Consider the following 16,162-nt stretch of genomic DNA (forward strand, 5'->3'; position numbering starts at 1 on the left):
TTTATTACAGAGCTTGGGGCGAGTGTAGGGGGAGGGGCAAAGGGAGAGGGAGAGAGAGAATCTCGAGCAGACTCCCCACTGAGCCTAGAGCGGATGCAGGGCTTGATCTCAAGATCCTGAGATCTTGACCTGAGCTGAAATCAAGAGTTGAATGCATAACCGATTGAACTACCCAGGTGCCCTGTGTTATGCTCTCTCTCTCTCTCTCTCTTTTTTTTTAAGATTATTTCAGAGAGTGAGAGCGAGAGAGAGCACAGAGGGAGAGGGAGAAGCAGACTCCCCACTAAGCACGGAGCCCAATGTGGGGCTCAACGTGGGGCTCCATCCCAGGACCCTGAGATCATGACCTGAGCCGAAGGCAGACGCCCAACCGACTGAGCCATCCAGGCGCCCCTACACTCTTTTGACATGAGTATTTTCATTCTTGCTTAGTTAAAACTGTTTTTTGTTTTCCCTTGTTATCAGCTCTTTGAGCCATTTAGATGTCATCGCTTTATTTCCAGACAAATGAGGATTTTCTAGTTATCTCTTTATTTTATATGAGTTCTTGCTTATTCTGCGATCTGAGAACATACTTCTTATGATTTCTGTCCTTTGATATTTCTTGAGACTTATTTTATGGCCCCGTACGTGGTTTTTGTAAATGATTCATACTCTGAAAAAAAAGGGAAAGTTTATAAAGTTTCAGATTTTCTGCCAGAAATTCTTCTTCTTGTCTTTTTTTTTTTTTTAACATTCTGATCATTCTTTTTAATAAAGTGTGTTTTTGAAAGCTCAATCATTTGGATCCTTTTGGGTCTGTTTCTGTTGTCTGCTCCGTCCCTTGATTTTTGATCACATTATCTTGTCTTCTCATGTCTTTAGTTATTATGAGTGCTGGGCACTTTAAATGAACAGTTGTAGAGAATTAAAAACCTAGGATAATGATATCTTGGAGGATTTACATTTGTTTCTGGGCGATGGTTAGTGGAATTGGTGACACTGGATCATTTGCATGCAATCAAGGATTAAGATGGGCTCGAGTCCATGTGAGATCCAGACTATTTCTACTTTATTTACTTCTAGTGTATGACATTGCAGAGGCCCAGCCCCCAGTGTGGGGGATTCAACAGGCCTTCTTTGCTTGGTGAACTTCAGTTTTTTTTTTTTTTTTTTTAACTTCTGTTTTTGACCCTTGAGTCCTGAGTGTCTGCTAAAAGTTACTCTGTCCAGTTCTTAGTGGCTTCTCTTGGATTTGGAAGATGCACCTAGGGGAAATATGGCCTCTAGTGTAGGGTTTCCATTATCTCCCATATCTTGACTCCACAGTTCTTTAGTGTCTGGGAATAGATATTTTTTCTACCTTTTCTCCAGCTTTTCTAGTTGCTTTTCTGAAGAAGGCCTTTTGAATTTACTTACTTCTCATACTGGACAGTGGAACTTAAGTATTTTGTAAAAGTTCCTCTGGTGAATTGGTGGCAGCTAGGGTTGACAGTTACTTTCCCTCCTCATCTTCTGTAATCATCCCCTTCTTGTTTAGGCTACTCCAACCACTCAGGCCTTTGTGGTGTTTCTTAGCGTGTTCCTATCTTAACACCTTTGTATTTGCTGTTTTCTCTGCCTGGGGTTCTTCCCCAAATCGCTGAATGGCTCACTCTGTTATTTTCATCAGGTCTTCATCAGAGGGTCACCTTATCTGTGATACCTCTCTGACCCTGCTGATGAGCACCACATATAAAATAGCAACACCTCCACCCCCTCAAGCCTCTTATTTTTCTCCCATTTTGCTGACCATCTTATGATATATAATTAGCTTCCACCACTATGCATAAACTCTTTGAGACATTGTTTTGTTCTGTTACATGTCCAGCCCCTAAAATTGTCCTGCTCGATTAGGGGCATCTGGGTGGCTCAGTCCGTTGAGTGTCTCTTTGATTTCGGCTCAGGTCATGATCTCAGAGTCATGAGATCAAGCTCCTCATCGGCTCCACACTGGGAGTGGAGTCTGCTTAAGATTCTCTCTCTCTCTCTCTCCCTCTCCTCCTCCCTCCCTGCTCTCTCTCTCTCTCTCTCTTTCTCTCTCTTTAAAGATTTTATTTATTTATTTGACAGAGAGAGAGATAGCGAGAGCAGGAACACAAGCAGGGGGAGTGGGAGAGGGAGAAGCAGGCTTCCCGCTGAGCAGGGAACTCGATGCAGGGCTCAATCCCAGGACACTGGGATCATGACCTGAGCTGAAGGCCGATGCTTAACGACTGAGCCACCCAGGTGCCCTTCGCTCTCTCTCTTTAAAAAAAAAAAAGAAAGAAAAAATGCTCAATATTTATTGTTGAATGAATATAAGAATGAAATTATGATAAAAGTAATCAAAAACTAATGTAATGAATGGTGACTAACAGAACAATAAAATTTAAAAAATTATGGTAAAAGTATAGGCTTCATAGGTGCTTGTGAGGATTAAATAAGTTAATACATTTAAGTGAAGATATTTACAGTGAAGTTATTAAGCACAGTGCCAAGCATATGGTAAACTCATATTATTCTTCAAAATTGTTGCCTCTCAAATGATCACTTCTCATTTCTAGATATTATAGAGATTGAAAACTACTTGCTTTTTGTAAAGCAAGCCTTTTTTTTTTGCTCACATTACTGTTATGATTAACACCAGATTTTACAACCCTGCAGCTGGGATGGTAGAATGAAGCTTAATCCATGGAACTCTCTTTATGTAGCTGCAGGATTAGAGAATAGATCTGTGTGTTTAAGCCAGCTTGTGATTTCCAGGCAATCAGGAAGCAGCTTTTAATGTAACTTAACGAGTGGGAGAGTGATTGAATAGACATCATTCCTTTTTAACTTTTATCTTGTAAGAACTCCATTCTGGGAGACTGGCACACTCACAGTTTTATGTAATGTAAATGAAATATGATAGTAAGCAGATAAAAGCAAATACTGTTTTTGTTGAAGAGAGCATCAAGATTGATTGACCTGAGTGGTAAGTATTGACTCAAGCAAATGCTGAAGGCATTGTTTACCACAAGGGACAGTAAATCTTGATGATCAGAGAATATATAGTTAATCTCAGTATTATTATGGAGTTTCACTAGAAGTATCTAGAAATCTTGTGGAATGAATCTCTTGCGTATAACTTTCCTTTTGGAAAAACCCAACAACGAACTTTTAAGTTGAAGACACAGAGTTCTTTAGAGTCCTTGCACATATTGATGAGCTTTTCCCTGGTTGTTTTTAACTTGGACAGCCACGTTCCTCCCTTATACCTGACAATGTTATTAGCTAGCTGCTTTATTCAAGAAATTGATTGATAATCAGTTCAGTTAGTTTTTGTTCCATAACCATTATATATCCTTTATAAGTCTTATGCTAGATAGTTTGTAAGATACAAGACAAGGAGAAAGTATCTTTGATGTTCATCAAGTTTAGTGGAAATACAAGATCTCTATATTTGAAGTAGGCAGCGGCACAATTCTACATGTGACACTTGGTTTCTGATAACATAGAAATTATTTTAGAAAGTTGAGATGAGAGGAAAGTTGAAGAAGATGAACTGTAAATAAGATCTTTTTTTTAAAGTTTTTATTTTAATTCCAGTTAGTTAACGTACAGTGTTATATTAGTTTTAGGTATAAAATATAATGATTCAACAGTTCCATACATTACCTGGTGCTCGTCATGACAAGTGCACTCCTTAGTCCCCATCATATATTTACTCAACCCCTCACCCCACCTCCCTTCTGGTAACCATCAGTTTGTTCTTTTTCTTTCTTTGTTTCTTTCTTTTCTTTCTTTTTTCTTTCTTTTCTTTCTTTTATTTATTTGATACAGAGAGAGCACAAGTTGGGGGGGAGTGGCAGGGAGAGGGAGAAGCAGGCTCCCTGCCGAGCAGGGAGCCCAATGTGGGACTCGATCCCAGGACCCTGGGATCATGACCTGAGCCGAAGGCAGTCGCTTAACCATCTGAGCCACCCAGGCACCCAGTCTGTTCTCTTTTTAATCTCTTTTTTCCCTTTGCTCATTTGTTTTGCTTCTTAAATTCCACATATGAGTGATGTTTAGCATCTTTTCATGTGTCTGTTGGCCATCTGTATGTCTTCTTTGGAGAAATGTCTTCTGTTCTTTTTTTTTTTTTTTTTTTTAAGTAATCTCTACACCCAACATGGGGCTTGGACTCACAACCCTGAGATCGAGTCTCATGCTCCACCAACTGAGCTAATCAGGCAGCCCTGCCCATTTTTAAATTGGATTATTTGGTTTTTGGGTGTTGAGTTGTGTTAGTTCTTTATATATTTTGGATACTAACCCATTATCAAATATGTCATTTGCAAATATCTTCTCCCATTCCATAGGTTGCCTTTTTAGTTTTGTTATTTCTTTTGCTGTGCAGAAGCTTTTTATTTTAATATAGTCCCAATAGTTTGTTTTTATTTCCCTTGCCTCAGGAGACATATTTAGGAAAAAGTTGCTATGGCTGATGTCAAAGAGGTTATTGCCTGTGTTCTCTTCCAGGATTTTTATGGTTTAAGGTCTCACATTTAGTTCTTTAATCCATTTTGAATTTATTTTTATGTATGGTATAAGAAAGTGGTCTAGTTTCTTTCTTTTGCATGTGGCTGTTCAGTTTTCCCAACACCATTTGTTGAAGAGACTCTTCTTTTCCCATTGTATATTCTTTCCTGCTTTGTTGAAGATTAATTGACCATATAGGTGTGGGTTTATTTCTGGGTTTTCTATTCTGTTCCATTGATCTGTGTGTGTATTTTTGTGCCAGTACCAGATTATTTTGATTATGTAAATAAAATCTTGAATAGGATTTGAGTAGGCAGACAAAAGAATGGTTTGTAGTGTGAGAAATAGAATTCCAAAAGCATAAGATTTTAATATGTGTGCTTAAAAAATTTATACAAATAATAAATGTTAAATTATAGACATATCTGAAAAGACATAAATAAAAATAAGTCCTTCCCCCAGAGATAATACCTTTAACATTTTGATATATATCTTTCTAGACTTTTTCCTGTTCATGTATATACAGGTGTGAAAAATGCAAAGATGGGGCGCCTGGGTGGCTCAGTCATTAAGCGTCTGCCTTCGGCTCAGGTCATGATCCCAGGGTCCTGGGATTGAGTCCCATATTGGGCTCCCTGCTCAGTGGGAAGCCTGCTTCTCCCTCTCCCACTCCCACAGCTTGTGTTCCCTCTCTCGCTGTGTCTCTCTCTCTGTCAAATAAATAAATAAAATCTTAAAAAAAAAAATGCAAAGATATTTGTGCAAATGTTTATCAGTACATAGAAATAAATAGGAAAATAAATATTGATATAAAGGGGTAGTATTAAATTGTTTCATAAAGATTCATTTAAACATTTTTGCTATTATAAGATTATATATATGGCAATTTAATTGATCAGTGAAAGTACTATATGGTCTTTGTGATTCCTAAGATTTTCCTTCCTGAACATATTAGATACATATGGTGGAGTATATTATTAGCTACATTTGGTGGAGTAAGTAGACACATTGTTTTGACTGATAACGAATCTCTTACAATTTTTTTAGGTGCTGGGTCTTCAGCTCTGAAGAGGCCATTTGAAGATGGATTAGGGGATGATAAAGATCCCAATAAGAAGATGAAACGAAACTTAAGGAAAAGTATATAAAATCTTTCTTCTTAGAGATGTGAACTAGAAAAGATTTGTAGTCTCAGGAAAATAAAAATTACAAAGTGAAGAATTTGATTGATTTGAATTGGAGTTTTAAGAATATAGCTTAACTGAGAAATTGATGATTGGATAGCTTTCTTTTGTTTTCAGTCTTCATTGCTTCAGGTATATTAGTATTGACAAACTAAAATTGATGGTATAGATATAATAATTCATATCACTTGTACAGTAGTGTTAGTATAATTAAAGTGATTTTACAGTTATGAAGTGAAATTAATTTGTATATGTGTTTTCAAATTCTTGTTTTTTAAAGCCTGGTGAATTTATAGTGGTCACTTAGAACCTACAGATGCATAGATTAAAAGCAAAATAGTTTAATTTCTGATCTCATTCTTTTTGTTTTATTTTTGTTTTTGTTTTAAACAGTTCTGGATAGTAAAGCAATAGACCTTATGAATGCACTAATGAGGCTAAATCAGATCAGACCTGGGCTTCAGTATAAGCTTTTGTCTCAGTCTGGCCCTGTCCACGCTCCAGTCTTCACAATGTCTGTAGATGTGGACGGTACAACATATGAAGCCTCAGGGCCATCCAAGAAAACAGCAAAACTTCATGTAGCAGTGAAGGTACAGTATTGCTTTTATTTAGCAGGGCTTTGTTATTTTATGTTGTAAATAAGGTGCTTATTTTTCTAAAATAAGTTAACAGACTTTTTAAAGATTTTAATAATAATGATGTAAAGATTTTTGTCACCTCTGGATTACAAAATTTTTCTTTTTTCATTATAAAATAGTATGTATATTCCAAATAAAATTTGGAAAATGCAGAGAAAAGTAAAGACATAAAAAATATGGGGCAGATCATTAATATTTATATAGAGTATGTTTGTTTAGGTTGAGCTCACACAGTGTATGTAATTTATCCTCTGATTTTTTTTCATTTACTATGTCATCAATGTTTTCTCCGGTTTTTAAAATCTTCACAAATAATTTTTAATGCCCAAGTGATTAACATGATATGGATATACTGTTATTTGTTTAGACATTGAATATTTTGCTGTTTGCAGACTTTGCTGGTCATAAATAAATTTAATTATTATCTTCCTGTATACGGTGCCTTTTCTGCATTTCAGATTATTTCCGTAGGGAATAAAGTCCAGGATCGAACCAACCAAACATGCATGTAGGTTTGTAGAAAGTCCCTAAATCCTGGAATTTTTCCATGAGTACATTTGCCCTCTTGTAGACAAATGTGAAAATGTCAAAGATCATGTAGACTAAAGATCAATTTTAATTTAAGAAAAGTTCTATTATGTAACAGTATGGCATAAGACAGAATTGGTCTGTTTTCATGATCATTCCATTTTGCAAGTATTATTAATAAAGATGTGAACATTGTCCTAGATTCTAAGGATATAGCAGTGAACAAAACAAAGCCCTTGGCCTCCTGGAGCCTGCATTCTAGTGTGGAAAGGATTGGAGACTGACAACAAATACACAAATGAATAAATTCTAAGGCAGGTAGTAATAAGCACAATGTAGGAAAATAACTGTAAACATATAAAACAACATTTATGTTGTGTCTTGTTTACAAAAGGGTACTTCCAAGTATGATGAAATAGTGTGGGTTTAAAATGAGGCAGAAAAAATGAAGAATGAGGGAAAAAATGAATCCAGGAATAAAGCTAAAATTACAGTTCAGTAACTTAGTCCCATAATGTACGCTGAGAATGAGTCACAAATTAAGATCTCAGTTCTCTAGAATCTGACTCAAAAAGCTTATGAAATATTCCTTCATAGTGACATAAGAACAGACAGTTGATTATAAGAGTCATAGTTGTTTTGGTATACAGATCGAATGGACATTCTCCTTGAGGGGGTCTTCATAAAAAAGGATTGCAGTGACATCCTTAAACATGTGTGATGCAGTGAAAATTTGTGTGTTGTTTGTTATGATTGCCTTTAATGTAAGCTAGTGGCCTCATACCAACTTGTAATTGAGTAAAATTTGGGGAGTAAGAACAGTGGGAGATTTTGTAATATGACAGGATTTAGATGCTATTTGTTCTCATAATTACGATTAACATTTTGGTGTGTATTTTTCCAAGCCTTTTTTTTTTTAACCTGCAATTCCAAAATCCAGAAAACACTGAAAATGAAAAATAATTCCTGAAGTTTGATGAAAACTCACTTGATGGGAAAACCTGACCTGAATTGTTGTAGAACTACTTTTAGTCTTTATTATTCCATTTCATGTGAATATTTTATATGTTTCTTTGCACAAACATGGGGTAGCACCTGAAATCAACTGGGGATTTGAAAAATATACATTAATATTTTGTATTAGCTTTCTAAACTCTGAGAAACTATGAATTCTCAAAACAGTCTGGCCCCAAGAGTTTTAGATTAGGAGTGGTGGGACCTACATAGTGGGAACACAAAATATATAATTAAAACAAGTATTATTTTTGTTTATCTAAGAATATGGGTTTTTTTTTATTAGTTTTCACAAAGATTGTTCTCCTATTTAGTGATGGCCTAATATTTTTTTATTATCGATCTACCGTAATGTAACTGATCTTTTAGATTTAGATGCTGCCAGTTGGTTGCTTTACATCTTTTTAAACTAGTCTAATTATCCCTTAAGATATATGTTAGGGGCACCTGGCTGGCTCTGGTCGGTAGAACATGCGACTCTTAATCCTCAGGGTCATGAGTTCAAGCCCCATGTTGGGTGTAGAGCTTACATTAAAAAAACAAAAGTAACAAGTAAAGACAAATTCTAGAAATGAAATTAGATCAAGAAGAGGGCACATTTGAATGATCCATTAATTCACTAAATAGGTATTGGGCTTCCTATTATATGTCAGGCATATATATATTGCCAAATTGCCATCTATATACAAGTTTCAGTTCTGTTTTACAAATGAATTTGAGAGTGTTTTATATCTAACATGAAAGTGGATCCCACTAGATAAAAATCCTTAGATTTCTTACTCAGTAGTTTGGTAGGAGTCTGTACCTGTTAAGACAAATCACACCAGAGAATCAAATCAAAACAAAATACGAAAAAGCGGTTCCTGCCACAGGAGCCTGGCCTCCAGCAGTAGGCAACCTGAAGTGATGGAGATCAGTTGCCAATCTTTTCTTTGCTCTTCCAGCCCTTTTTTCTGATAGTCCCTCACAAAGAATATAATCAGCGATATTCCATGAAAAGAAATCTTAGTCATTGTGGGGAAAAGGTCAGGACAAGGAGTGAAGGCTCTTTGGGAGAGGTTCTTGAAGCCATCAGCTCTCCACCACCCAGAAGCCATGGATAGGACTTTCTTTTGAGTGGAGGGCTAGAGTAGAGTATGTTTTCATGTGTTTTCTTTTCACCTTTGTCCTATAGTCTTTTTTTTTTTTTTTTAAAGATTTTATTTATTTATTTGACAGAGACACAGCGAGAGAGGGAACACAAGTAGGAGGAGTGCGAGAGGGAGAAGCAGGCTTCCCGCTGAGCAGGGAGCCCGATGCGGGGCCCGATCCCAGGACCCTGGGATCATGACCTGAGCTGAAGGCAGACGCTAAATGACTGAGCCACCCGGCGCCCCTGTCCTGTAGTCTTTGAGGTTATCAGCTTTCCCAGCCTTCTGGGTGGAGGGGGGTGGGCATGGTTATAGTGAATTTCCCAGTCACCTTGTTTCCAGGAATAATCTTGTGATTTTTCAGCCCAGTTAATGTGTTTATTAGATTTGATTTGTTTGCCAGACACTTGAAACCACTTTTTTGGTGTATCAATTTTTTGGCTTCAGTATTGATTACAAGCAAACTTTGGTTCTAGAGGTCTGAGAACTCATTACTTTTTTTTTCTTTAACTTTTAGAGCATATACTAGTTAATAATCTCATGTGTTCATAGAGAAAATGACATAATTAGACATTTTTTTGTTAGCTGGTCTGTATTGCAAATATACTGTATCCCTTGAGATTATCCATCAGTTATATAAACTATAGTGTATGAAATATGTTGCTACAATAACAAATAAATGAATATGATATGTGAGAAAAGCACAGAGAGAAATGGTGTTAAATAATTCACATTAGACTTACTTTAACTGTCCATGTGAAATTGGGAAAAGCTGCATTTCTTTAGTTTTTATTGGAATAAACAAATCAAATTTATTTGTGACTCTTGACTTTTGACTTGCAGCCCGTATTAGCCTAGTGTTCATTCCAGACTGATAACTGTTCTTTCAGAGATGAGATTTTTCAGGAAGAGCATATTTACAGGACTCATACAGTGGAGAAGGTGTTTTCTTTGTAAAATGTTGACGGGGATAAACTAAATGATGCTAACATACTTAGTCTTACAGTACTACCTAAGAACTTCTAAAACTTAAGATATTGAAAAGAGGTTCTTGGCTTTCTTCTAGTGATTGCAAAGAATTAATTTATGATTTGAAATGTTCAACAGAATGCCAGTGTTTCCATATGAATTGGGTGAATTAATTTCAAATTCTCTTGGTACAGAGTTCTACTTATGTCCATTTTTTACAGATTTTATTTATATTGGCAGAATCCATTATAGAAGATGCCATTGTTTATAAAGTTTAGGCTGCCTGGTCTCTCACTCGTGGGACTATCACAACTGTTTTTTGAGACACCTATTACGTATAGTTGGGATCGTAAAGAAATATGACATTGCTTTTACACTCCAGCAACTTAAAACATTAGTCAAAAGCTGAAACAAATACAGAGATGTTTACGAACCTATCTCCATATATTTTGATATAAACCTTTAAATTAGTAACTGACAGTGCAACATTAGCCTGTTTGAAAGAGGTTTATAAAAATGCCGGCTCACATGGTGAGGCATCTGCCTTCGGCTCGGGTCATGATCCCAGAGTCCTGGGATTGGGTCCCGCATCGGGCTCCCTGCTCCTTGGGAGCCTGCTTCTCCCTCTGCCTCTCTCTCTCTCTCTCTTTCTCTGTCTGTCATGAATAAATGAATAAAATCTTAAAAAAAAAAAAATGCTAGTGAATGTATTTTCTTGTAAACATCTAAAAAGCAGTATAACCTGGCAGGGATATTAAAAGCCATGCTTGTATGTGTGTATGCTCATGGGCACAAGCATGCCCCCCCCAACACATAGTTCAGAAGACTTTATTTTAAAAAAGATAAGAAATTGCAGGCATTGAATGGTAATATAAGAAGAATGGACATTGGAGGAAGCCAGAATGTGACTAGGCCTTGAGGGGATGGAAATACAAACCTAATATTGTTCCTGGTTCACTTAGTATAGCAAATAAATCTTGAGACTGAATCCTTTCTTTCAAGTATTGATTTTGGTTTAAGTTGAAAGCAAAGAGGTCAGTAGTAGAAAGTTTCAGATATTATATAATTAACAGGCAAAATGGTTCCAACATGAAGACTTCTTGATTCCCTTTCTGTGCTAATTCCCCTAATGGATTGAGTCATAGAATTTAGAGGTCAACTAATCAGTCTTCCTGTTTTGCAGATTGGAAAATTGAGGACCAGAGGAGAAATACAGGATTAGCCCGCCATGTCTTGTCTTTTGTAGTCCATTGTACTTTTTTCATTATGTTATTTTACTTTTCCCCTCACCTCCTTGGTTGAACTTGGCTATGCTGTTTCTCTACCTCTGGCCTTCAAATTAAATGAACCAGAAGCAACCTCAGGTTTACATTTCTGTCATCCTTTATTTAAGCCTAATTACTCTGAGGATGTTTTTCCCATTCTCCATGGTGAAACTCTAGTAGGTAAACTTAGTTTAACCAAGGATTTGTAGATTTAGCACCCTCTTGCTCTTCCTGCAAGGTGTTTCATGGATTCAGATGTTATGGATTTGAAACTTGTTTTCAGTATTTCATCTCTTCTCTGTGGTCTCTGATGTTTGAATAAAACTGAATCTTAATGTAATTTGTACAGGTATTACAAGCAATGGGATACCCAACAGGCTTTGATGCAGATATTGAATGTATGAGTTCCGATGAAAAATCAGATAATGAAGGCAAAAATGAAACAGTCTCTTCAAACTCAAGCAATAATACTGGAAATTCTACAACTGAAACCTCCAGTACCTTAGAGGTATATTTATATATTTTTTTCCTTAGAAAAAAAGGAGTATATGTAGACTGTAGAAAATTTGAGAGATGTGGAAAAGTATAAATAAGAAAATCAAAAGCATATACAAATGTATATATTCCAGAGATAGCCATTATTAATATTTTGGTTTATTTCCATCCAGCCTATTTTTCTGGCAGTCATATTTTCATGCAGTTTTACATCTTGTTTTTTTCACTTAACTTTAAAAAAAACCCTGTAAACATAGCTGTATAGTACACAACACATGAATGTATCCTAATTTAACTAGAATTTTCCTTTTGCTGGCCATGGAAGTTCCTTCCAGTATTTCACAGTTAAAATATATCAGCAATATCAGCAATAACTAAAGAGTGAAAAACCAGGCCTAGCAGAGGAAATTTAGGATTATTTGAAGTTTGTGCTGAGCTGTGGGAGGCAGTGGGTCATTATGGAGCTGATCTAGCCTTTAGGAAGGCATAGCCTGATCTAGTATGTTCCTCAGACTCTGAGTAAGTCCTAACGTATGCGCTTATTGCCACAGATAATAGAATGGGACAGAAATCTAAGTACTGATTATACACAGCATTTTTGGGAATTCATGGGGTACTTATTCATTACATTCTGCATAAGAAAAATTGGCTCTGAAGTAACAGCAAGAGGTTACATTAAGTTTTTAAAAAAATTTTTTTTCATTTCTGGGAATGAGATCTATCAAAGACTCGGTGGACCATAATATTTTCAGTCTACAAACCTTTTGTAGTGCCTGTTTACTGCCAGATGCTGCAGAAATAGTGTGCAGAGCCTCAAAATGTTCTCAGGCTAGAAGCACAAAAGACATATCCATAACTAATTATAATGTAATGTGATAAGTACCATGATGGCAAAGTGAACATAATAATGTACAATCTCAAAAGAAGAAGTGATTAGGAAACTTAGACACCTGTAAAATCAAAGGGAGTAAAATGTGAGTGAGGTTTTAGGTGATGAGTAAGATTTTGCTATGTGGAGAAGAGGTGGAGAGAAGGCATTTTGGATCAAAGGAATAGGAGGTATAATGACCTGAAGTTGTGAAAGTACATGTTTGAGAGGTGCCAGGTAGGCCAGTGTGGGGGGAGAGGGAGGCTGAGGCCTGTGGAAGCCTCGCCTGACTTTCCGTGTGATCTCGTGGAGGAGCCTTGGCACCTGGCTTTTCAGAGGACCAGTCATTCACAGGTGATCATCACAGACACGACAAGGTGTTTCCTGGCAGTGTTATAAATACTTAGAGAAGAAAGATCTCATTAGCTATGAGACTTAGACTGTTCAGGGGAATTAGGGGGAGAGAGAGAGAGCAGTGTGGGCTGCACTAATAGCAGCCACATGCATGTATGGTGCTTTCGGTAGGAGTACATCTGTGCTTTGTTTTATGCAATGTGGTAATGGCATGGGAATCGGGGGGAGAGAGCCCTTAGTCTCCATTTAAAATTAAAATATTAAAATGCAAATATTTATATGTCTTGACTCATTTTTATAAAAGTGATTTCAGATTTGAAAGTAGAGAGTGATTACCATAGACCTAGGTTCATAAATTATTCATTACCTTTTAAAGATGGAGACTGGAGGGGTGCCTGGGTGGCTCAGTCGTTAAGCGGCTGCCTTCAGCTCAGGTCATGATCCCAGGGTCCTGGGATCGAGCCCCGCATCAGGCTCCCTGCTCCGCGGGAAGCCTGCTTCTCCCCCTCCCACTCCACCTGCTTGTGTTCCTGCTCGTGCGCTCTCTCTCTCTCTCTCTCTCAAATAAATAAAATCTTTAAAAAAAAAAAGAGACTGGAAATTTGCTTTGCAATTAAAAAAATATAGATTACAAAAACTCTTCAAGAAGTGAGGGTTTTTTTTTTTGTTTGTTTTTTATTGCAGAAGACCCAGGCATGTTTATTAAACTTGTCTTGAAAAGTTGTCCAGTGTTTCATTTTTTTTCCCTACAGCCTTGACCACTTAGTAAATGAGCATAGAATAGTAACTATTAAGAGACTCTTGTTGTCCATTGGCTTTATATGTATACATAATAATTGTTTCTTTTTTTAAGATTTTATTTATTTAGGTGGGGGGGAGAGAGAGCGTACACACTCGAGAGCATGAGCGGGGGGAGGGGCAGAGGGAGAGGGAGAAGCAACTTCCAGCTGAACAGGGAGTTTCATCTCAGGACCCTAGGATCACGACCAGAGCTGAAGGCAGTCGCTTAACCATCTGAGCCACCCAGGCGCCCCTGGGGCATTCATTTCTTTGTTCAGTATTTCTTGAGCAATTACTATGGTAGAATTACAGACATGATCTCTAACCTCAAAAAGTACTCAATCTTTGGGTCTCTCTCCTTTCTCAAAATTATAGGTGCAGTATTTTGTGGTTTATCTTTGGTGCTGCACTCTCTCTTCATTTGAGGCTTCACACTTACATGAATTACTTGTTTTCCTTACTCTAGTCTTAATCCTTCCTCGAGTCAGTTCTTTCTGCTACTCCTGGCATGATTTTTCTACAGTACATATCTAATCCTGAATTTTCTAGATTAAAGTCTCTCCGTGGCTTATCATAGTTCATGATAAAGTCAAAGCTCATTTGCATGGCATGCAAAGTCCTTTATGAATTGGCACCATCAAGGGCGTTCTTAGTCAGGTCCTGTCTTCCTATGCTCACTCCCTTATACAGCCAAACTGCGCTTCTTGCCATTTCCCTAACAGATGTTCTTTTCTTCTCTTGGGCCTTTCCACGGCTGTTTCTTCTGTCTAGAATGCCCTTCTCCTTTGTTTCCACCTTATCATGGTCTGGTGCTTACCTCTTTAAGGTTTAAGGTCAGGCTCGCATGTCACTTCCAGGAAAACTATCCTGATTGCCCTAGAAAATGGCTGCTTCTGTATTTCCATAACATACATCTGTTGTATAATATACACTGTTTTACAGTGATTATGTCTGTCCCTCCCACTATACTCTAGCTCCTTTGAGCGGAGAGTGACTGCTTTTATTCTTATTTTTAAATTTCAGAATCCATAGTCTGTAGCCTACTGTTTTTACCTTAGGTGCCCTTAAGTCTCTTTTGAGAGAACTGAGAGCTGTGTAGGAACATTTTCTTCCCATCTCCCAAGTTGAGAGTTATTTCTTCCTAACCCTAAAGATGAAAAACAGTGAATATTCAGGTGTCATGTGAATCTCAACTGTTCTGTCCACATTGTTAGTCATTTAAAGTATTATTCTTAGATCATGAACACCACAGAGCAGACCCTAGAGTGCCATGTAATGGCAACGCCACATTGCTCTTGAACAGTGTTGAGACAGCCCTACTTTAGGGGCAGGCTGGCTAGATGACTGACTGCCATGTTTATTGCCTGTAGAGTTTCCATACCTTTAAAGGTATTTTGTCATTTGCATGTAGAGGTGATCACACCCTAGTCCCTAAATGCTTTAAAGTATAATTTTTGAGCCTCTTTTCAACAGAAACATAGTATAATTGTATTAATAAGAAATTTAATACTCTAAAATCTTACTTGGTTGAACCTCCTTTTAGGTAAGAACTCAGGGCCCTATCCTCACAGCAAGTGGCAAAAATCCCGTAATGGAGCTCAATGAAAAAAGAAGAGGTCTTAAGTATGAACTCATCTCGGAGACTGGTGGAAGCCATGACAAACGCTTTGTAATGGAGGTGTGTACCTAGATTCAAGCCAACCTTAGTTTTCGCCTCAAGGACATAGGCTATCCTGAGCTTATGTGTAAAAAAGTTTTAGACTGAGTTAATTCTTGTGGCACTATTTGACTTTTGGTGTTTTCTGTGTTGTGATACATTTAAATTAAAACTACATAGAGGAATTGCATGGGATAATTGCAGAGTGTTGTTCTTGATTTTAGGTAGAAGTAGATGGACAGAAATTCAGAGGTGCAGGTCCAAATAAGAAAGTGGCAAAGGCAAGTGCAGCTTTAGCTGCCCTGGAGAAGCTGTTTTCTGGACCCAATGCAGCAAATAATAAGAAAAAGAAGATTATCCCTCAGGTATGAGTTAAGCATTAAACCTTTGCAATACTTTTGAAAAATATTACCAAAATTAAATTTCCTTTACTGCCTTGGTGCCACTTTAGCTTTTTCTGAAGTTGTTTCTTTTTCTTGCATTTGGCATCCTTTTCTTTGGGTTGGATCATAAATACTGTAATATTCACTTTTCTGTGGTCTTCATAGGCAAATTATATATTTTAAAAAAGCTAATAGCATTATTTGGGGGCTTTCAGTCACTCTTGATGAAGTAGAGCATCGAGGGATCTGTACTTTTAGTGAGATGTTAGCATTTGTTTAGGGAAACTGCCAGGAGTATAGGGGCTTACTTTCATCAGAGTCTGCAGATGCACTTCCATTTCCTTTCCAGTTTTGTCCTTTTGCATTATTTATTTTGTGTTTTCCTTTGGGG

The 16,162-nt window shown here is 37.2% G+C and overlaps 1 protein-coding gene across 3 annotated transcripts in view; it reads left to right on the plus strand.

The window, feature by feature from the left end:
• The window catches only part of STRBP (spermatid perinuclear RNA binding protein), a 131,456-nt gene that overhangs the window by 102,446 nt on the left and 12,848 nt on the right, over positions 1-16,162 (plus strand). For all 3 annotated transcript variants that reach the window (XM_073905773.1, XM_025888534.2, XM_025888535.2), the window contains exons 11-15: positions 5,551-5,643; positions 6,081-6,280; positions 11,584-11,742; positions 15,275-15,409; positions 15,613-15,753. In XM_073905773.1, coding sequence (XP_073761874.1) covers positions 5,551-5,643; positions 6,081-6,280; positions 11,584-11,742; positions 15,275-15,409; positions 15,613-15,753 — 728 coding nt within the window. The remainder of the gene's footprint in view (positions 1-5,550; positions 5,644-6,080; positions 6,281-11,583; positions 11,743-15,274; positions 15,410-15,612; positions 15,754-16,162) is intronic.

This window comes from Callorhinus ursinus, unplaced genomic scaffold, assembly GCF_003265705.2.
Source record: "Callorhinus ursinus isolate GAN/ISIS: 27379988/994484 unplaced genomic scaffold, GSC_fseal_2.0 scaffold24, whole genome shotgun sequence".
Lineage (NCBI taxonomy): Eukaryota > Metazoa > Chordata > Mammalia > Carnivora > Otariidae > Callorhinus > Callorhinus ursinus.